At 39.4% G+C, this 23,507-nt stretch overlaps 1 protein-coding gene across 1 annotated transcript in view; it reads left to right on the forward strand.

The window, feature by feature from the left end:
* Positions 1-21,115, forward strand: part of LOC113059475 (t-SNARE domain-containing protein 1-like) — a 58,435-nt gene extending 37,320 nt beyond the window's left edge. The window contains exons 5-9 of the mRNA XM_026228006.1: positions 578-668; positions 852-926; positions 1,214-1,270; positions 5,642-5,797; positions 20,945-21,115. Of these exons, the coding sequence (XP_026083791.1) occupies positions 578-668; positions 852-926; positions 1,214-1,270; positions 5,642-5,797; positions 20,945-21,115 (550 nt within the window). The remainder of the gene's footprint in view (positions 1-577; positions 669-851; positions 927-1,213; positions 1,271-5,641; positions 5,798-20,944) is intronic.
* The last annotated feature ends 2,392 nt before the right edge of the window (positions 21,116-23,507 follow it).

The following is a 23,507-nucleotide window of genomic DNA, read 5'->3' on the forward strand; positions in this document are numbered from 1 at the left end:
CTATTTAATTTGAACCGTTTCTGTAACCCTTCAGGGCCCCCTTTTGGTTTGGGGCCTTGGGCAAATGGGAATAGACAGCCATGTGTTCACATAGTCTACTGCTTCCCTTTCTTCTCTTTTATTTGTGCAATCATAAACATTGCTCTCTATAAGCCCAATTTATGGTTTCATCTGCTCTATAAATACATTCAGTACAGCAAACCTTTAACTGTACTGTGCTACCTTTCCTCCATTTGAATTGCTGTCTCTGTACACAACGTCTAATCCTTCGCTTCTCCTCCGGGGTGGCAGATTGACTCCTGCCTGGAGCCCAAAGCCTTCCTGACATCATGTGTGCTCTGCAGCCATGGCACACAGTCCCTCACTGCACAATGCTGTCCCTCTGTCGCACAGTCATTGATATTGATGTACTTAATTGGTTGAGCCTAAGCCATCCAATAAGGTTGTAAACCTATCCCAACTTGGAGAGCATTGCACCTTGGGATAGTTCATGAATCGTTTTGATTCCTCTTTCTTTGGTTTGTAAAGCACAATTACCTATCTTTTCACCCCTCTTGTTTTTCTCCCTCTGTTTCAGACATTCCACACAGCAGCAAACCAATAAACTCATAACAAGCACAAGCCAGCTTGTTAAACAGCTCACTGACATCATCAGCGGGTCTTCACGGGTAAAATAAATATTTTCTAAATCTCTCCATTTCATATGTTTTTTGAACAATCATCCTTATATAAGTATAGTCTTTGTTATTGGGTTATATCATGAAGCATTCCACTGGCATGTGTTCTAAAGTTGGTAAAGTTATGGTGAAGCAGTTTTCATTTTAAAATCATGCTCTTTTGTTTCCTCGCAGCAAGACAGGCTCCGTCTGACGAGACTCAAGACAGAGCTATCAGATTCGTTGCAGCAATATGGAGACCTGCAGAAGGTACACATGAAGAACTGGTTTTCCTTTATTTGTCTACAAATAAATAACTCTACAAATAAATAACTCTATTAAGCATGTGCTGAACAACACTTTTTATTGTATTTTGTGTTCGAAGAAATGTCGTGTTAAAACAGTCCCCAGTCTCCTCTTCTGTATCAGTGCAGCCTATTCATGCAGAAATAATATAAACCAGTGGAAAAAGAATCCACTGAACTTCTCTTTAGTTCAGCTGCCGTCACATGTCTGGGTGTATTTGCATATTAATGTATTTTTTTTCTCTCTGACAGAAAATTGCAGATCGTTCGAGGGCCTTGCTTCCTCCTGCACAAAAGGACAGGAAACAGGTGAGTGGGCTTTAATATCTAGTTCAGAGAGAGTCCACTTCTTCCTCTTTGTTCTTTCATGAGCTCTTTAACATCCCTGTGACAGTAAGATAGAGAGTGTGACTGCGTGTGTGATTGCGTGTTGATGAGGAGCTCTTTGATGCCCCTGTTTTTTCACCATTTCATTTTCTAGCAGGTCACATACTGACTGTCAGAACTTCATGACACTTAAAAACCTCAGTCTGCTTATGAAGATTGTTTGGAACCACTAGGCTTGTGGTACAGACAGTGCAGCCGTGGCAGTCAAAATGTGGTCAAAGATCACAGCTGGAAATAATATAGATCCACAAGATCAGATACATGACCTACCTCCTTTATTCAAGACATTTAAAAGGAAATTCCACCAAAAATGGAAATTCTGTCATCATTAGCTCACCCTCATGTCATTCCAAAGATATATTTCTTTAATTATGTAGTTCTTATGAAATATTAAAGATCATCCTTTCAGATGTCTTCATATAATGAAAGTGATACGAAACGCGGGATGTTCAGCCATTAAAAAATAAATAAATAAATAAATAAATAAAAAATTTTAACCGATGCCTAACACTTTCACCAACATTGACAAGATTTCCATTATTTATTACGCATTGGCTCCCCGCCATAAAGTTATTCCAACAACCTGTGTTTTCATTTTTATACTCTAGGGGCCATTGTTATGGATCTTCTGAAATAGTTGAGCGTCTAAACATCCAAAAACAACCGAAGAAGAAGATCACATAACAAAAAAACCTTTGTATACCAGTGGACTTAAAGTTTTTTAAACAGTTGTTAAGCTAGCTTGATCATTACATTCAACGGCATATAAATCAAAACCTAGTATTACCAAGAAAAATAAATAAACGTGTGCTCGAAGTTCAAAATGTTCAATTTTTTTATGGGACTTAAGAATAACTTTATTTAATTTAATATTCATATATATATATTTTTTTCTTTTCATTTTCGAGAATAAAGTAAGTCATATAGGTTTGTAGTGACATGAAGACGAAAAAATTAGTAAACTATTTATTGAGTAAACTCCTTTGACCAAAAGTTTTTCCAGGTTTCAGAACATGAGATATCTTTAAACTGGGTTTTGCTTTGAGAACAAAAAAAAAAAAAAAAAAAAAACATCTTGAAAAAAACATCTTGTGGAGAAGAAACAAGATGTCTTAAAAATGATCACAGATTACTGTCCTAGTGATGTTCATGCTCACTGAAGGAGTTTTTTTCAGATTCCATCAAACTTCAATTTTCAGACGGCTCAAGGATGAACTGTTGATTGAACGTGTTGACTGAATGATAGGAATTGTGTTCAATATTACCTGCAGTACATCAGCAGCTCAGATTGGCTCAGCTGAAATGTCACCATAGTACATACACGCTCCACTCTTACAGTCTGAGGTCTGTTAAAATTCTCTCTTATTCTATTCCCATCCAACCTGTCACTCTCTAGAGATGCTGCTTTTATGTGAGACGCTGTCACCTGCGGCAATGTCTCTGATCTTCCGTCTCCTTCTACAATCCCCCCTGGAAACACCCGACCAGAGCAATCAAACAGGATGTGTAGTTCCAATATGAACGCCTAGAACACATCGAAAAAACAAACAACATGTTTGTCAAGAGTTAGATGTTATTAAGGAGGTGCTTGATCACCAGGTTCTGCCAGAGTTTTTTTTTTTTTTTTTTTTTTTTTTTTTTTTTATAGAAGAGAACAGGGTTTGCTATCAGCACTGCCAATCTGTAATATGATACATGGGCATTTCTCACTATTATGAACAGAAAATCACATAGGCTTTCATTAAAGTGCTCTTGAAAATATATATGTTTAAATGGATTTCTCAACATTGTGTAATTTTTTTATAGGTAGGCTCACTTCCCATTGTGTTGAATAAAAAACAAAAAAAAAAACAATGTGATGAATGTTATGGGAGCTGTTTCTATAAATAAGTAAATAATAATAATGAATTTACTTGAAATATTGTTATTATGTTTCTTTCTTTAATTGAATTTTATTTCCTTGATCAGTTGAATACTAATATAAAACAGGCTATAACAGGCTAAATTTATGCGTTAAAGAAATTATTGTGCATTGAATTTGTTCAGAGTTATTCATTTAAGTTTGGGTGCAAACTCTTGCTTTGTCCATTTTCCATTCCTTTCATTGCATCCCTCAATATGGATCAACATACAAAAATAATATAATTTTTTTTTAATGCTATCTGCGCTAATTAAAATCGGAATGTGTTAATGTGAGAGTTCCCCCTTCTACAGCAGCATACCATCCACTAACAATTAGAGAAGAAAAGTAATTGTCTTCCTCACTTGTTTAAACCTTTTCTCTTCTGACAAAAGACAAACAAAATTTTAGAAATATCCTGAGACTTATCATTTCAAGAGAAGAGAAACAAGATGGGGTCAGGATGCTCTGTCTTTGGATTGATTGGCGGAAAAAAATGGCTCCGCTGATGTAAATAACTTGCTCTTTGCTATAATTAAACCATCGCTCAGCTTCAATCACTCAAAGACTGCTGACTTCTATTTGAACAAACTGTGGAAAATTGATTAAAGTTACTGCAATATGAGTCTCTTCAAATCAGAGGTACATTACATAATAGCACCTTATCCTCCAGAGAATTTGGATTATGGAGACATTTCTAAATAAACATCTTAAACTGGGAATATCCCATCTTGAATGAGTCATGCTAATCCTATGACTTAATGTGACCCCCCCCTCATAGTATATTACATGTGGATTTTGAGAAAATCAGAGCTAATTTTACTGTACTGTATATATTCTAAATTTGAAATAAGCACTTTTTGAAGGAATATAATACATTTTAGACAAAATTTCACGGCAAATTATGCATCCAAGATACAAAGGATAATTTCGTTGTACATCTTGTCAGTAAACACCAACTACAAGCTAGTCTATGACCTAATAGACAATGATATCCTCGATGAGTGGGATACTCAAACGTGCAAAGAAGATGACGTTCTTAGAGTGGCATTGTGCTGGACCGAGATGTATTGGATGTGTTAATTCTGAGAGGGAAGAATACAGTGAGTCATCCAACACATTACAAAAAATAATAGCACGCCTCGGGCCTTTATCGATTTCATGCATATGCAATTTGAGAAATTAGCAGATCAATGTGGCTCTCTCTAAGTGACCAACTCCAACCTCTTCAACCTTCAGGCAGACAGAGAGTTCAACCTAAATGACGAACAAAGGCAGCAGAGGCTTCCTTTGTGATTATTTTGCTGCAGTATAAGGTGACGAGTCATTATCATTGTATTATATTCTCCACAGCCGTGAAATGTCAATGCTTTGTTATTATATACGATGCTTACAAATGGATCTCAAGGAAAGTGGTCTCACTTCTAATATAGTAGTTTCACTAAAGTCAGGTCCGAATCTGTAAATGAGCAGAGGTGGTTTTAGGGTCAGTAAGTATTCAGGGCATGAGCATAAAGTCATCCTTTGATTAAATACTACTATGGTACGCTTTAAAATTAATGTTAAAATAACTGCAAGAAATATTTTTTAATGAAGTAGCTGTCCAGTGTTGAACTTAAAAAGTTGACTGAACTTAAGGCCCTTATATACTTCAAGCAAAACCGAAGAACATGTCATTTTGAACGAACGCAGGCAAAAATTAAGTTTGTTTGTAAATGCTTCCCAGAAAAGTTTGGTCTGGCCGGTAAACATCTCCACACTACCATTGGTCCATGGCAATTACGTTATAGTGCTTTTGGGCTCAGCTTTTTTTAACATGTAAATTTGCATGTAAATTTTCTCTGTTTAGTCTGTGGTGGTCAGACAACTACGACTGAAAATATGAACACACTGGAAAGCAGCATTATTGTAGAAGTTGTAGTAGAAGTTGGAATTCTAATTTAAAGTGACACTGACTCCATTTTTTTTTTTATTTTTTTTTTTGTGAAGCTTCTTACTTTAAAGTAATCTATTTGGATAAAGTGCTCTATAAATAAAAGTGACATCACTTTACTTGTCTGGAGTGCCGAATGGCGGCGCTTGAGTGAACATATTACCATCACTGTGATCACTGCTGTTTTCTCACTGCTTTCATTTTTGTTGTGTGTTTATTTTGTTATTGATAGGAAAGTGCGCAGCACATGTGTACACACACACACACACACACACACACACACACACACACACACACACACACACACACACATATATATATATATATATATATATATATATATATATATATATATATATATATAAATCAATGCTGAGCTCATCTAGTGCTCAATCTGAGGATTATATGTACTCTTAAATATTTTAAGAAATTGTATCTCCTTTTTTGTGTGTGTGGATAGAGCCTACAGACTCCATTCAGTGAACTGGTTGAAGAGGGGCCATTGTTCGTAGCAGGGGAGGGCATTGAGGGTGACGGACAAGCATTCCTGTCAGAGATCAGTGAAGAAGATGTGGAGATCCTGAGGCAGAGAGAAGAAGCACTGCTGCAGATTGAGGTGGGAGCTCAATAACCTAATTGCATTAATAAGCCACGTCCAACCCCTCTCAGCTTCTCATTATTACAGAGCATGTATTTTCTTCATTTGTTTTCTGTTTTTAATAAGTTTCAAATCTCATTTATTCCTGTGATGGCAAATCTGAATTTTCATCAGCCATTACTCTAGTCTTCAGTGTCACATGAGCCTTAACATGACACTATGTATATAATACGATATGCTACGAAAGCATTATAATAGGACTGTATATAATAAGAATTCAGGAATGATCAGTTGATTTTTGTTATCTGTCCATATAATCTTCAGTGCCCTGCATAGTCCTTTAATTCCAGATTTTCGACACGATTAAAAACAACATTATCATTGGAAAGAACAGCGTTGCATTACTTACGTTTCCTTACAAACAGAACCCTCAGGTCTGCATACTCTCTGTACTAGCCATTATCTTTAGCAACTGTCTTTTTACCAAAGTTTTCAGAACAATTTTTCCTGAGACTCAATGGTTTTGTTTATTCTGCTGTCTAGTCCCAAGCACATAACCAGAAGGCTTTTTAAACACCACTGAAAAACAGCATCCCGTTGCTCCATTGAAGGATGTCTCATCTGTAGCAAAACAGCTGTTTTCCTCCAGTTGTGAATTTGCACAGATGTGAACTTGCGATGATGTGGTCATTCTATTGTTTCAATGCCATTTGTTTCGGACGTGCACCGTTGTTTTTTTGTTTTTGTTTTTTTTATGCAGGATGTTCTAAGACAAGTTTGAAAATGAAATAAATGTCAGCCCGACATGATTATTGACAAGGCTAGAGGGAAAGCGAATCACGCAGATGGCGCATCTAAAACAAATGACTGTTACTTTTTGAATAGCAGGGAGTTCAGAAGCAAGAGGTGCCACACGTCCTAATGACTGATGACAACCTTGAGAAAGCCTTGAAATGAAGACAAATGGCTTTCCCTCCTGAAGACCTGTCTGAAGTTCATAGATGCTTGCTTGCTAATGCAGCTACCGCATCTGGCTAACAGACAGGCATCAAACAATCCCACATCCTGCAGCCCTCTTAATAAATTCACATTTATCACACGGACAATACCTGAAAGACTCAAACAAACTCGACAGCTTATTTTAGTCATAGAGAAATTGGAGTTTTTTCAGGTGATCAGAAGGGTGATGAGGATGAGTCTGTGCTCCGAGAGCTCTGACGCAGGTTGCGGAGATGTCACTGGCCCCGGGCCCAACCGAGCTGATCATATCTGACAATGTGCCTTTCCTGTCTAGCATCTTTCCGCCTTTCCCAACCCCCCAAACCTCCAGCCTACCCCGCACCGCCTCCTCACGCAACTCCACTCAAGTGAATCACCAGCATTTGCAGCCCTGTCTGAGCCCTATTCTCTCATTTTTCATCCGTCTCTCTCTCTCTCTCTCTCTCTCTCTCTCCTCCTTCCCGTTCACTGTTAGATGGATTCCCAAGGGAAATGGAGAAGATGGAATGTGTGTTATCTGTGTAAAGTACAATCAGTCCCCCCGCGTTCTCTCTCTCTCACTCTCTTTCACTCCAAAAGCTGATCTGTCCTCCTGAGTACTTCGCATTTACTCTGGTGGCTTGTGCGTTCAGGCGAACCCTTCTTCGGCGAACCGTTCAAAGGGACAGACACGCACACATAAGCCGGATAGAGGACGGGGGGTTATTCCACATGCCGTTATGGATTCTCCGTCTTGATTTTCTATGAGGCGACCCACAAGGTTAATGAACTGTACTTCTGGGAAGACTAATTTGATTTGGATTAACCCTATGTTGCAGTGAAACAACGGACACATTTGAAGGGAGGAGCGAGACGCCAGACTCCATCCTCCACTGTTTATGACATCAACCCCAGACACACCTGCCTGACACTTTGGCACTGGCCATCATTTCATCAAAATGTATCAGTAAAAAAAAATTATAATAATAATAAAGGAAAACATAGGGCATGACTAAGGACAACTTTCAAGGGGAATCTGAATGCAACACCTGGTCCATCCAGGAGAAAAAATACAGGCACGTGTCTTCCCTGCAAATGTGTCCAGTGCATCCCTTTTGCCCTTCAGTTTCATAGCATAGTGGAGCTACAGTAAATGATGTAAATGGCAGACAAGCAATGCTGTAATCTGCTTGTGAATCTCTAGTGTAGTAAAACTCTTAACTCTAGATCGAAAGCCCCTACTTACAAGATTTAATTAAATTTCAGTGGTCTAAGACAGAAAAGAATATATATATATATATATATATATATATATATATATATATATTTTTTTTTTTTTTTCTTAATTCTTTCTCTTACGCAGCTATGAGATTGAGCTATGAGATCCTACAATGTAAGATGTTTCAATTCAGGAAACACCCTTGAATACAGACGATGAATACAGTCAGTCAATAGGGGATCAATCCAGAAGGGCGCAGCAGGTAATGCACTGCTAACTGTCACAACAGGAAAGAGCAGAAGAAGAGACGATCTACACACCAACCCAAAACAAGAATAGTGTTGGCACGCAAGGGCTCGAAGAACCGCCTGCTTGTTTTGAATCAGCAGTGTGGGAAACTTTTGGTTTCTAGAGATGCAATAAATCAGAATCTGTTTTTAGTTTTATTTTGGCCCATCTCTATTGCAGAATTGCACACAAACTGCATAGCCATCATTTTCCAAAATGTAATTTGTGTGAAGTTTTTATGAAGTCCGTAGAGGAGAAAATACTGCACCCGGCTGATCAAGCTTTAATGTACCTCTGAGAGGAACTGACCATCTTCAGAAATGTTTCCATGGCATTTTCTTTTCCTCTTACCTCCATATAATGCATATTAGATTGGTGTTTGTATGCACAGGCGCAGCTGCTTTGTTTATGTCAGTAACCAAGGAAATGCTATAATCATTGCTGTTCCATTGAGAGTACATTTGCATTTTCATTCAGTCTGTCTGTTGTTTTTGTTTTGTGCAACAAAATCATCATTACTTAATCTAAAGTCGGACCATTCGGTTTTTGCTAACAAATCATGAAATTATACAATCTATTTCTAATCAAAAATAACTGCTTATTGTACAGTATGTACAGCTACATGTGCAATATGTTGCACAACACTACTTTCTGTTCAATAAATAAATAACTTCTTGTACCAACTTGTATCAAACCACGACCCCGAAACTGAGGTACGTCCCGAACCATGTCTTCTGTGTACCGTAACACCACTACTAAATGTACTGAATGTACAAAATGTCCAGTGTCTGGGCATGTAAGTGTACATCATGATGTCATGATGTTACCATGTGTTGCTGTACTTTGTTTTTGAACATGTAAGTTGTTTTGACCATGGCCATGGCCATGTCAGAGCACATTGCATGCTTTTCTACTCTGATGCATCAAGGCAAAGACATTGCTATTCTTATAACAAATAGCGTGACCCTTGAGAGAACTCTGACTCCGTGGTGGTGCTCTCTCTCTCTCTCTCTCTCTCTCTCTGCCCCTCCTCCCATTAATCCACAGCTATGAACTTAGAAAGACCTGCCCTCACAGCACATTTTTTAATCACTTTTTCTCCTCCCCAATTAAACCATAAAGGTATATGACTGGGAATCCTGAACTATATGTTAAGAACTGGTGAACCAACAAGTAACCTTGAACAACCAGTCTGATGCCCCAAAAAATGACTCTATGGGTCTTTTCTTTTCAGAGAATTGACAATCAGTTTGAGCAATCACTGAATTAATCAGAACCTCGTCAGTAATTTCGTCATGTCTGACTGCCATAACAGCATGTTATATATAATGCAAATAGCCTAAACAGTCAAAAAACATGGAACTTGATCTGTAAAGCCTTGAGATTCCACAACACAGTAACATTTAAACAGCATTTAATACTTCAGTATGCTCATAATGTGCTATTATTTCAGGAGCTCTATAGTTTTATTGACATCGATCAATCTTTTTTGAATGTGTAAAACAATATTTTTTATGTTTAATATTCCTGTAAAGAGAGCTCTTTAGTTCAGAATATGTTTTTTTGTTATTTTCTGCATAATAGAAAATTCTATAGAACTCTTCTAGATTACACTAAAATGTTATTTTAATACCATTTTAGTCATAGCAAATGGACTAAGATGAATTAAAGATGACAAAAAGAGAGTAAAAGGAAAGATTTTTTTCTAAACAGTTTTTGTACTCGTCACACACTAAAAGGCTCTTACGACCAAAAGAGGCTCTCTCTGGTTTTACATTTGCTGTATTGATTTGTTTTTCTGAAAGTGATTTCTATCCTTTTTTAAACATTAATACATGTCTTGCTTCCTTTAGTGTTTGCCATTGGCTTTATTGTGCATCCCTGTGATGTGCCTCTGATTATTTTATTGTTGTTGTTTTTGTGTCACAATCAATAGCAAGTGCTGTTGAGCAACTCGTGTTACAGTTCTCATCTAAAATATGACACACACAACACTCCCCATACCATCTCAGTTATTATTATTATTTTTGGATGGATTGGATGCATACACACATTCTTTGTGCCCTAAGACTGGGTGCTTTGAGTTTTGAGGTCCTTGGGCTATGACAGAAAGGAAACATTTGATTTTACATTATAAACCGTTTATTCAGCAAGGGCAAAAAAGAGACGTTTCACGCTTAAGCCCTCAGCAGGCTGCGCATGGAAATGTCATCATTTTTTGGGGGGCTGTAAGCGTGCGCGTAAATCTGCTTAACAGTTTTTCTGCTGTGGCACTGACACCACGTCCCGTTGCCCGTTGCCTTTGGGCTTGGGGGGTGTGTGGGGGTGATGTGGGGAGAATCTCATATCAGCATTAAACACATTTATCTAGGAGAGTGAGAAAAATGGAGAGAGAGAGAAAGAGAGAGAGAGAGAGAGAGGGAAAGAGAGAGAGAAGAGGCAGGGAGGGGAGAAGGGTGGTGGATAGGATTCTGGGAGGAGGATGGAAGGCAGCATTAGGAGTGGAAAAGCAAAGTGTTTCACAGTTCAACACTGCATTAGTACATTAGAGCAGAGCTTTTCGACCTTTACAGGCCTAGAGACCCTCCAAACACGCTCTCTACCAACCCAGTGACCTCCAATATAAAAGATTTCTCTGGATAATAATAATGAAGAGGAGTTGTTATTATTAGAATTTTAATACCACTAATCACCACTAATTATTATATTAATTGAAATTAATTTCAATTTGTTTTATTAAAACCTTTAAATAGTAGTAAAATATATGGATATTGTGTTTGTTAGGGTATATTTTGATAATAATTATTTTAATTATAATAATTATTTTAATTATTTAAATTATTATTATTATTATATAGAAATAAAAATTAGATTAGAAATTATAACTAGATAAAGGTCCATTATTATTCAGGGTAAATTTAAAGTACTTAATTTTGAAATGTACACAGAAAGGAAATCTTGCATTTTTAATACAGAATTTCAGTTCATAGACTTCCCTGCAGAATCCTCATGGACTTCAAGACTGAAAACCCCAACGCTGAAGCACAAAATCTAGAATAACAGCATCTGGATAGTTTCTCAGATAAAGCCCAAATCATTTTAAACTAAGGCTCGCATTGATAGTTTTTAAAGACAGCTGGATTTTTAGGGGCCTTCTGCCAGATCATTGTCATTTAAGACCACTTTTCGTAGCCCAACTGCACAAGCCCCACCTGTTCCTTGAATCCTTTGAGCTGCAGCAATCAAGCAATAAATAAGCTGCCAATTTGAATGCAATGAGGCTGTTAGACTGGCAAAGATCAAAGCCTTCTGTGTTAGCACAGCAAATACAGCATAGAGCCCAGCACCTCCCCTCCCTAAAACAAAACCTACACACCAAGCATAATTAGCCAGCATCTCCCCAGGCACTCTCCACTACTGTCAGAACAGCAAAGATGGGCATCAGTACAGCTATCGCAAACATAATATGCTCTTTTATTTTCTTCTTGTTTGCAAAAATCAGCCATTTAATGCACGGTCCCTTGACATCATTCTGGAGATTGTTTTATGATTCTGCTTACTTAGTAAAAGCGAACTTACATAAGAACTTAAGTCTTATTATGCCCCTCAGGACCACACAGGCCATTCAAGGAGACTGAAGAACATTTAAATGAAGAAAGAGGAGGTGCACGATACGATAAGACTATCACTTGAAGCAATAGTTCACCCAGAAATGAAAAAATCTTTCATTTATTTTTTCACCCTCATATCATTTCAAACCTCTGTTGTTGATGATGGTTTCCAGTGAAAAACAAAAGGAGACATTTTTGAATGATTATTACACAGCTTTTGAGATACAAAAAGACTAATAGCACCTTATTATTTAGCAAACATTTTTCAGTGTTTTACCCAATTTCCATTATTGCACAATATTATTATTATTATTATTATTATTATTATTATTATTATTATTATTATTATTATTATTATATGGAGAAGTATCGTGTTTAATGTATTTAATAGTACATTTCTACACACACACACACACACACACACACACACATAAAAGCTATGTATATACATGTGTCAAACCAAAAATTATTCGTTATTTTTTTACTGGTTGGACACTATAGTTCATTCATGTAAGGAAGGATAGCCAAATAAAGTAAACTGTGACATATTATACCCTTAAATTCTTCATACGTTGGATTACCAGTAAAACTGATAAAAATTTGGGAACAAAAATTATTCAGACACTTTGACCTGACCATGTTTTGCTTAAGTGTTATCTGACGTTATCCAGATGAATTTGTTCTGAGACAGTTTAACCATTTTATTACCATTTTCTAAACTACAGCGAATAAACTGTGATAATGTGTGAAATATTGACAGTATCTGATTGGCTTTTGCTTTGACTGTATATATATATAGCTTCTAAGATACAGTACAACATCGAGAAGCTCTCAAGCTCAAATTAGTCAAAAACTGCTGTAGTACATATCACTTATACCACACAATAACATTATATTTGGAACAATATGAGAGAGAGAATAATATAAATAATGACTGGATTATTTTTTTGGGGGGTGAACTGTCACTTACAAAAGGTCAGGTAACAATACCTGAAATCATTTTTATTTTGATTATCTTTTGATTATTTTTCTGTATTATATAAGATTTCCATGTGCTTAGAGCATGTACTGTGCTTTAAAGGGCAGAAGTTACACTCTTCACACAAAACTTGTATTTCATAGCTCCAGTGAAGTGTGTAGTGTTACTTAAGAGTGAAATTTAGGGCACCCGGGTCACCAAAAAAAAAAAAAAAAAACAAGCTTGAGAATCTGATGCTTAGTTTGACTGACATTTGAATCTGTCTGTAGCCGCTGTGGAGTATAGTTCTGCACGCTAGTATCTTGTCTGATCAGAAGCTGATGAAAAGCTGGCCTGTTTATCCAGCCACCTCGAATGGCAGAGTAATGTTAGGGACAGAGAGTATCTGTCCTGGCTTTTTGGATATTGGGGTCTATAAATGTTGGAAGTTGATTTGATTTTCAGAAATACAGCCTATAATGTTTTACAGTGGATCCCAACACGCACACACACACACACACACATACACACACACACACACGCATACCTACTTAACCACAATGTGAGGACGTATGACTGGAAACCCTACCTTTAGGGACACCCCTTTCTGAAGGGTCTAGAGACTAAAGAAAGATATGACTGCACTTCTGGAGAATCTGTCATCACAAATATCACTTGATTTTATCAATAAAAGCCTTCCTTAAAGACCTGACATTTTACCTTCACTTTAGGGACATTATTTTATATGTCGCTTTTGGGGACATTAAACACAAACTCTGATCAAGTCATACTTTGAGGACCATGGTGATACACAAACTCTGGTTAAGGTATACTTTCAGGACATTGTTGAGATGGTATATATTATTTATCCTAAGAAGACAGAAGTAGAATATTACAATTCAAAGTTCCAATACTGGACAGTGAAATCAAGCTAGTGCAAAGATACAGGTGTGAGAGAGTCAACTGGGTTTCTTCTTTTCAGCAAGATCACTGTAAATGGGTAGCCTACATGTTTTGTCTGATTTGTAGCTTGAGATCAAGTGCCTTTGGCTGCTCAGTTGGGGAATGACAATTAACATTCAGAAATATTATTGACTTGACTGATTGACTATCAGAAGCAAAAGATGAACAGAATTGAGCTGAATAATAACACTATTGTCTTTAATTTCAACTGCAAAACAGCTCTACATTAGTCATTTCATAATTGTTGACATTTGCAAGTTATTTTATGTGTGTGAAGCTCCTTTGAAACCATCTGTATTGTATCATGCGCTATAGAAATAAAACAGACTTCACTTCATTGCAGAGAACCTTTCACTGACCGAATCTGCATCCCTCTAGTTAATTTAGCATCGACTGTAAACTAATCATTATCACAAAAACATCTTAAAGAGTTTTCCTCACCAGAGTCATCTTTGGCTACACACTGGGGTTTTAAGACATTAGGCATGTTCCTCTGTAAAGTGTAGTAATTGTCAAAAAAACTCTATACAAATAAAAATAGTGATACACACTCCGATTAAATGACTCTTTGGGGACTCTAGCGACATACACACTCTCCGATTAAATGACCCTTTGGGGACTCTAGCGACACACACACACTCCGATTAAATGACCCTTTGGGGACTCTAGTGACACACACACACTCCGATTAAATGACCCTTTGGGGACTCTAGTGACACACACACACTCCGATTAAATGACTCTTTGGGGACTCTAGTGACACACACACACTCCGATTAAATGACTCTTTGGGGACTCTAGCGACACACACACACTCCGATTAAATGACCCTTTGGGGACTCTAGTGACACACACACACTCCGATTAAATGACTCTTTGGGGACTCTAGCGACACACACACACTCCGATTAAATGACTCTTTGGGGACTCTAGCGACACACACACACTCCGATTAAATGACCCTTTGGGGACTCTAGTGACACACACACACTCCGATTAAATGACTCTTTGGGGACTCGAGTGACACACACACTCCGATTAAATGACTCTTTGGGGACTCGAGTGACACACACACTCCGATTAAATGACTCTTTGGGGACTCGAGTGACACACACACTCCGATTAAATGACTCTTTGGGGACTCTGATTAAATGACTCTTTAATATTAACAGTCTTGGACACATTGTGTTGAAAGTGCACATTGCAGTTAATGACAGAACAACAATGAAAAATCAATTAACTTGAGGTGGGAATGATTCTCAGTGCCCAACTATCCTCTGTACTTCCTCCATCCACCCTTCTTCAAAATCTCTCTACTTCCTCCTTTACATTCTCTCCTCCCTCTTTAACTCTACTCCTCCCTCTTCACTCCTCCCTCTCTTTATCCTCTTTAACTCTACTCCTCACTCTTTTTACCCGCTTGACTCCTCCCTCTTTATCCTCTTTACATTTACTGCCTCTATTCCTCCCTTATATTAGCTGTGCTGGACATGGGCTGTGGCTGGATGTAATCGATTGGTGAGAGTTGCCGTGTGCAGATGAGAGAAGCTGAAAACTGAGATGTGATGTCAGACACTTTCTGCTTCCTGTAGTGATGCTCAGGCTAAGTTTGCATACTTTACTACAGCTGAAGTGGAATAAACGCATTATTTTCCAAATACAGATAATTCAGAGACATTTTCATTCAATACATGCACTAATGTTTGTACAAGAATAAAGTTCAAAATAAGCCTAAATACCAGTGAAGTGGGGTCTATCGCAACTACATGAAAAGAGCTTTTACTGTTATAAAGAACAGATGTGATCCTTAGTGGAACTGAAGGTGTGAGAAGAAAAATGAAACACACGTGATCATTGTCAAGCAGTGTACTCTGCCAATCGTGGATTAGCTGTGTCATCATCAGAGCTCGTGAGTCGCTCTAGAGAATCTGCTCTATCTGAGTCCTCCTGCTCTCCAATCACTCTAGTTGTACTCTGTTGCCTTATGGCACAGTCACGGGCATCGCTGTCTGAAGTCAGACACAAGTTCTAACCGTCAAGAACTGCTCAAGTTCGTTCTGATCGTTCTGTGCAGCGCTGCATGAAGTCCAACAAGCCTAATGCTCTCCTCCCCTCCCTCTTTACGTCCCCTTTACATTCTCTCCTCCCTCTTTACGTCCCCTTTACATTCTCTCCTCCCTCTTTACATTCTCTCCTCCCTCTTTACGTCCCCTTTACATTCTCTCCTCCCTCTTTACGTCCCCCTTACATTCTCTCCTCCCTCTTTACATTCTCTCCTCCCTCTTTACGTCCCCTTTACATTCTCTCCTCCCTCTTTACATTCTCTCCTCCCTCTTTACGTCCCCCTTACATTCTCTCCTCCCTCTTTACATTCTCTCCTCCCTCTTTACATTCTCTCCTCCCTCTTTACGTCCCCCTTACATTCTCTCCTCCCTCTTTACATTCTCTCCTCCCTCTTTGCGTCCCTTTACATTCTCTCCTCCCTCTTTACGTCCCCTTTACATTCTCTCCTCCCTCTTTACGTCCCCTTTACATTCTCTCCTCCCTCTTTACGTCCCCTTTACATTCTCTCCTCCCTCTTTACATTCTCTCCTCCCTCTTTACGTCCCCTTTACATTCTCTCCTCCCTCTTTACGTCCCTCTTACATTCTCTCCTCCCTCTTTACATTATCCTCCTCCCTCTTTACGTCCCCGTTACATTCTCTCCTCCCTCTTTACGTCCCCTTTACATTCTCTCCTCCCTCTTTACGTCCCCGTTACATTCTCTCCTCCCTCTTTACGTCCCCGTTACATTCTCTCCTCCCTCTTTACGTCTCCTTTACATTCTCTCCTCCCTCTTTATGTCCCGTTACAATCTCTCCTCCCTCTTTACATTCTCTCCTCCCTCTTTACGTCCCCTTTACATTCTCTCCTCCCTCTTTACATTCTCTCCTCCCACTTTACGTCCCAGTTACATTCTCTCCTCCCTCTTTACGTCCCCGTTACATTCTCTCCTCCCTCTTTACATTCTCTCCTCCCTCTTTACGTCCCCTTTACATTCTCTCCTCCCTCTTTACATTCTCTCCTCCCTCTTTACGTAACAGTTACATTCTCTCCTCCCTCTTTACGTCCCCTTTACATTCTCTCCTCCCTCTTTACGTCCCCTTTACATTCTCTCCTCCCTCTTAACGTCCCTTTACATTCTCTCCTCCCTCTTTACATTCTCTCCTCCCTCTTTACATTCTCTCCTCCCTTTTTTCGTCCCCTTTACATTCTCTCCTCCCTCTTTACGTCCCAGTTACATTCTCTCCTCCCTCTTTACGTCCCAGTTACATTCTCTCCTCCCTCTTTACAGACTCTCCTCCCTCTTTACGTCCCCTTTACATTCTCTCCTCCCTCTTTACGTCCCAGTTACATTCTCTCCTCCCTCTTTACGTCCCATTTACATTCTCTCCTCCCTCTTTACGTCCCAGTTACATTCTCTCCTCCCTCTTTTACGTGCCAGTTACATACTCTCCTCCCTCTTTACGTCCCTTTTACATTCTCTCCTCCCTCTTTACGTCCCCTTTACATTCTCTCCTCCCTCTTTACGTCCCCGTTACATTCTCTCCTCCCTCTTTACGTCCCAGTTACATTCTCTCCTCCCTCTTTACGTCCCCGTTACAATCTCTCCTCCCTCTTTACATTCTCTCCTCCCTCTTTACGTCCCAGTTACATACTCTCCTCCCTCTTTACGTCCCCTTTACATTCTCCTCCTCCCTCTTTACGTCCCCTTTACATTCTCTCCTCCCTCTTTACGTCCCCTTTACATTCTCTCCTCCCTCTTTACGTCCCCTTTACATTCTCTCCTCCCTCTTTACATTCTCTCCTCCCTCTTTACGTCCCCTTTACATTCTCTCCTCCCTCTTTACGTCCCAGTTACATTCTCTCCTCCCTCTTTACGTCCCAGTTACATTCTCTCCTCCCTCTTTACAGACTCTCCTCCCTCTTTACGTCCCTTTACATTCTCTCCTCCCTCTTTACGTCCCAGTTACATTCTCTCCTCCCTCTTTACGTCCCCTTTACATTCTCTCCTCCCTCTTTACGTCCCAGTTACATTCTCTCCTCCCTCTTTACGTCCCAGTTACATACTCTCCTCCCTCTTTACGTCCCCTTTACATTCTCTCCTCCCTCTTTACGTCCCCTTTACATTCTCTCCTCCTCTTTACCCCGTTACATTCTCTCCTCCCTCTTTACGTCCCAGTTACATTCTCTCCTCCCTCTTTACGTCCCCGTTACAATCTCTCCTCCCTCTTTACATTCTCTCCTCCCTCTTTACGTCCCCTTTACATTCTCTCCTCCCTCTTTACATTCTCTCCTCCCTCTTTACGTCCCCTTTACATTCTCTCCTCCCTCTTTACGTCCCAGTTACATTCTCTCCTCCCTCTTTACGTCCCCTTTACATTCTCTCCTCCCTCTTTACGTCCCGTTACATTCTCTCCTCCCTCTTTACGTCCCAGTTACATTCTCTCCTCCTCTTTACGTCCCCGTTACAATCTCTCCTCCCTCTTTACATTCTCTCCTCCCTCTTTACGTCCCCGTTACAATCTCTCCTCCCTCTTTACATTCTCTCCTCCCTCTTTACGTCCCCTTTACATTCTCTCCTCCCTCTTTACGTCCCAGTTACATTCTCTCCTCCCTCTTTACGTCCCCTTTACATGCTCTTCTACTTTACGTCCTTTAACGTCCCCCTTTACATTCTCTCCTCCCTCTTTACGTCCCCGTTACAATCTCTCCTCCCTCTTTACATTCTCTCCTCCCTCTTTACGTCCCCTTTACATTCTCTCCTCCCTCTTTACGTCCCCGTTACATTCTCTCCTCCCTCTTTACGTCCCAGTTACATTCTCTCCTCCCTCTTTACGTCCCCGTTACAATCTCTCCTCCCTCTTTACATTCTCTCCTCCCTCTTTACGTCCCCTTTACATTCTCTCCTCCCTCTTTACATTCTCTCCTCCCTCTTTACGTCCCCTTTACATTCTCTCCTCCCTCTTTACGTCCCAGTTACATTCTCTCCTCCCTCTTTACGTCCCCTTTACATTCTCTCCTCCCTCTTTACGTCCCGTTACATTCTCTCCTCCCTCTTTACGTCCCAGTTACATTCTCTCCTCCCTCTTTACGTCCCCGTTACAATCTCTCCTCCCTCTTTACATTCTCTCCTCCCTCTTTACGTCCCCGTTACAATCTTTCCTCCCTCTTTACATTCTCTCCTCCCTCTTTACGTCCCCTTTACATTCTCTCCTTCCTCTTTACGTCCCAGTTACATTCTCTCCTCCCTCTTTACGTCCCCTTTACATTCTCTCCTCCCTCTTTACGTCCCCTTTACATGCTCTTCTACTTTACATCCTTTAACGTCCCCCTTTACATTCTCTCTTCCCGCTTTACGTTTGTATTTAGGCTTATGTTGAACTTTATTCTTGTACAAACAGACACTGTATCAAGCAGTGCATGTATTGAATGAAAATGTCTCCGAAATATCTGTGTATTTGGAAAATAATGCATTTTTTCTACTTCAGCTGTGGTAAAGTATGCAAACAGCGCGAGCGTCTCTTAATTTTAATGTCTACACCTTTATCTTAATTTCTTTTTAATTTAGCTCCATTTCTTACTAAAAGAGCATAATGTGCAAAGTGTTGAAGTGTTTGTGCCTCCCTACAAACCACCCTTTCTTTTAGGAGTCGTGATCCTGTTCCGCACATAATTTTCACACCAGTCCATGTTCCCTGCTTCAAAGCTTCTGGCTCTGCATCACTACGGGAAGCAGAAAGTGTCTGACATCACATCTCAGTTTTCAGCTTCTCTAGTCTGCACACAGCAACTCTCACCAATCGGTTAGATCCAGCCACAGCCCATGTCCAGCACAGCTATTCACTCTTCCCTTTTTTATCATCTTTACATTCTCCCCTCCCTCTATGACAGAAATATCAAAAAGTTTAACATGACATTTCATCCAACTATATTGTAACTGAACAAAGAAAATTGACTCTTACTATCCTCTACTTCTTCATTAGCCTTCTTATACTCTAACGTTTCACTTTATATTCTGTTTCATTCCATCCACAAAATATTTCTACACCTTTATCCTCATTTCTTTTAATTTAGCTCCATTTCCTACAAAAAGAGCATAATGTGCAAAGTGTTGAAGTGTTTGTCCCTCCCTACAAACCACCCTTTCTTTTAAGAGTCGTGATCCTGTTCCGCACATAATTTTTCACACCAGTCCATGTTCGCTGCGTAAAGCTTCTGGCTCTGCGTGAATGCATCTTTCACAGTCTTGCTTACCAGGAACTTTGCATGTCTTGATGAAACTCATCATGTGTCTCTCTACTGCTTTTACTCACTGTCCTCCCATTTCTTTTTTGGAGCATTTGAAGAACCTATGAAATAATTAAAAAGTAAATTCTCATTACACATTCTCATTACACTAAATCGGTGAGTAAAGAGCAAATCAAGACTGTGTTCCCAATGCATAATTTTTTTTTTTGAATTTGTCTGGATATTGCTGCATGGAGCCAATTCATGTTTATTTGATTATTGTTGTTTGTGCAATGTAGAGATTTTTCTTACTTGATCCTCCTGTGAAACAGCTTGTTCAGATTGAACAGGTTGATCAGTCTGTACTGGTGCTGGTGTCTGAGATAGGTCACTGGAATCCTCCTCATCACTTGACATGGAATCACCTTGGGCCTCAAGTTGCTCTTAATAATTAATTAAACGAAAAATGAACACTTTATTGCTTATACCTAGTATCTGTGACATGAATATATACATTGTTTTGCAAATATGTACAGCACAGATACACACAGAGCATGTATACTCATACCATTTGGGTCGATTTCAATGTCATCAAGTTTCTTTCCTTTGTAGTCAGACAGTGTTCCTTTCTCCATGGCCATTAGGACTTTACTCATTTTTGCCAGCTGCAGTGTTCCCTCTGGTAACCGATAAACTGTCTGTGGATTCGGATATCGTGACCAAGGAATCAGCCAGTTGGTCTGCTTCATTCTCATTAAGGTTAAGAATTTTAGACATGGTTGCTATGTGTTTCCTGAAGCCCTAGTTGATGACAGTGCTCAGGGTTCTTTATGCCACATTCGCAAGCAGCTTTGTTGATGCACTCTCCTCCTCTGTAGGCAGGCGAGGATGATGAGGGCTGCACAGGCGAGGTTGAAGGTGACGTGGGTGACTTGGACTTTGGAGTGGCTACAGAAAAAAGAGACTGGCCGCCTGGCCCACACGAAAACAAGGATAAATATCTGAAGGGCCTTAAATGTAGTCACACAATGCTGATGTTGTTACATTAACAATTTGAGAACAAAGTATAGTTTGCACGGTTTGATGTGATATGATAATTGATAAGCGATTGTTAGATTTAAAGGTGGGGTATGTAATTGTCTTTTTTTGTCCATTTTTTCAAAATCACTTGAAATCCTATTCCTAACCCACTTACAGCCACTGAGTTAGAAGCACTGAAATGAAAAGTAAGCAATTTAATCATCTGTGGAACAGGCAGGACTCGAAAAACTCCAGCCAATCATTTCCAAAACTACCTAGAATCATTAGACAGTAACTGCGTCAATCAAACGGTCGTAACCAAACCCCTCCCCCATCGTGGTCCATGTTCTTCGAATGGGTGGAGTCAAAGGAAAGAAGGTAAGACCATAGGAGTTGTGTATTTTTCAAAATCTCCCGGCCGTTTTGCAAATCACATACCCCACCTTTCATCAGCGCGATTTACTGCAATGCTTTTTTTCCCCTTAGTTGGTCAGAACAAAAGTGGATGTTACTTGTTCCAGTGTCATTTTCCCGGTGAAACATTCTTCTGTTGGTCATGACTCATTACTTCCAAAAAGTATAATCTGTGATTGCAAATGACAGTATCCACACCGACGCGATGTGATTGACAGCAGCGCATTTCTCCTCAAAACATTGGATTCACTTCTCCCTGTGCCGTGTCAAAGCACAACCCATGTAAAGTTGATAGTTCCACGAATGACTGCAATTGGCAGATTTCCGAACAGAAATGGTGACAAGACGAAAACTAGGACTGCAGCGTTAAATAATTTCTTGTTTGTTTTTTTTAATTGTGAGTACATAAATACATTTCAAATGACACGGGTGCTTGATGAAGTCGATATGCACCTACAAATCAACTTAAACCAAACCATTCTATGGTTTGCCAGCAATAAAGATTATTTTCTATTTTGAACACCTGAGCACCAGCTAATAGTGGTTGACTGTGTTGCGTGTTCATTATTTTGGGGGGCGGAGCAATGAAGGGAGGGGGTGTTTGTTTGGGTGTCGATTTCAAATATTAAGTGTTTCTCAGAAATCACTTATTGCATTTTTAACTAGCTGGCAGTAAACATCAGTAGATAGTTGCTGCATGTTTAAGATGGTTACCGTTTTATTCCTTGATGTTCTTGCTTTGCTGACTGCTTATGAGGACCATTGCTGTTTACCTTGTCCAGTTCAGGAGAGGAAACAGAAGCTGCACAATGGGGCTAGATGTCAGAAAAGAAACCAGTGAATATCAAAATATCAGAATATTTGTAAAGGACAAAAAAAAACTTGTTAATGTTCATTCCTCTAGCTGTCCTATACTTTATATATCATTCCACACACAACTCTATGCTGAGAGAGTCAATAATATAGAATAATGATACAGATGTTTTAAAGTGGACTTACAGATTTATGCAGGCGCAAACTGCTGCTGGCTTTTTATCAGTGGATTCTGCTGATGCTTTATTCAAAGTCTTGAGAAATATGAGACCACAATCACATGGTAACTAATCAGAATTAGAGTAAAAAATTATCATGAATTACTGATCAATCTCTTTAGCATTTTATTGATAGTACCTTGACTCGCCATGGCCAATCTGAGTCTCCATAATTGTAAGTGATTTCCTCTCCTGGTAGAATGTCTCGTACAGCAAACAGACACAGGTGAGGTTTTCTGCTCACTTCAACAGTTCTCATTTTGCAAGTAGGTTTCTGGTCTCATCGTTTGCAAGTCTTCCCAAAGACAGTCTTCTTTAGATGCATCCATGCTATAAAAACATAAAATGAACACTCAATACTTATAATCTTAGTATATATGCTAGACATGTACAGTTATTTTTACAAGTGGTTCTGAACCCCAGTCCTGGGAACCCACCGCTCTGCATATGCTGTATGTCTCGTGTTTTAATCCACCTGATTGAGATGAGGAGTTCTTCATCAGAACATGGCTCTATGAACTCATCTGAGTGCATCAGGTGAAGGAGACCATACAGAATCTGCAGAGGAGGGACCAGAACCACTGATCTATATGATAGTGTACTGCAATGTATGGTAATGTACAGCTCTCAGATAAAAGCATCTAAAAGTTTACCATGTTGTTCTCTTTAGGGAATACAGGGGGAATTTTTTTTGATGACTCAAAAGAAACTACACTCCGTCTCTATGTCAGTTCATGGTGAATTTGAAGTATTAGGGTGTGTTCACATCTGGCATGTTTTTTTAGACTGTTAATGTGGTTCATCTGAATAAATGTGAAAGCTGCTTATTTGAAACCTGGTGCGACCAAACAAGCGGACCGAGACGCTGAAAAGAAGGGTCTCAGTTGGCTTCCAAATGAACTCTGGTGCAGTTCAAATGAAATATGAACATAACATGGACCAGAGACATGTAAATAAACAAAAAACAGGAATATGT

The sequence above is a fragment of the Carassius auratus genome, chromosome 41, assembly GCF_003368295.1.
Source record: "Carassius auratus strain Wakin chromosome 41, ASM336829v1, whole genome shotgun sequence".
NCBI lineage: Eukaryota > Metazoa > Chordata > Actinopteri > Cypriniformes > Cyprinidae > Carassius > Carassius auratus.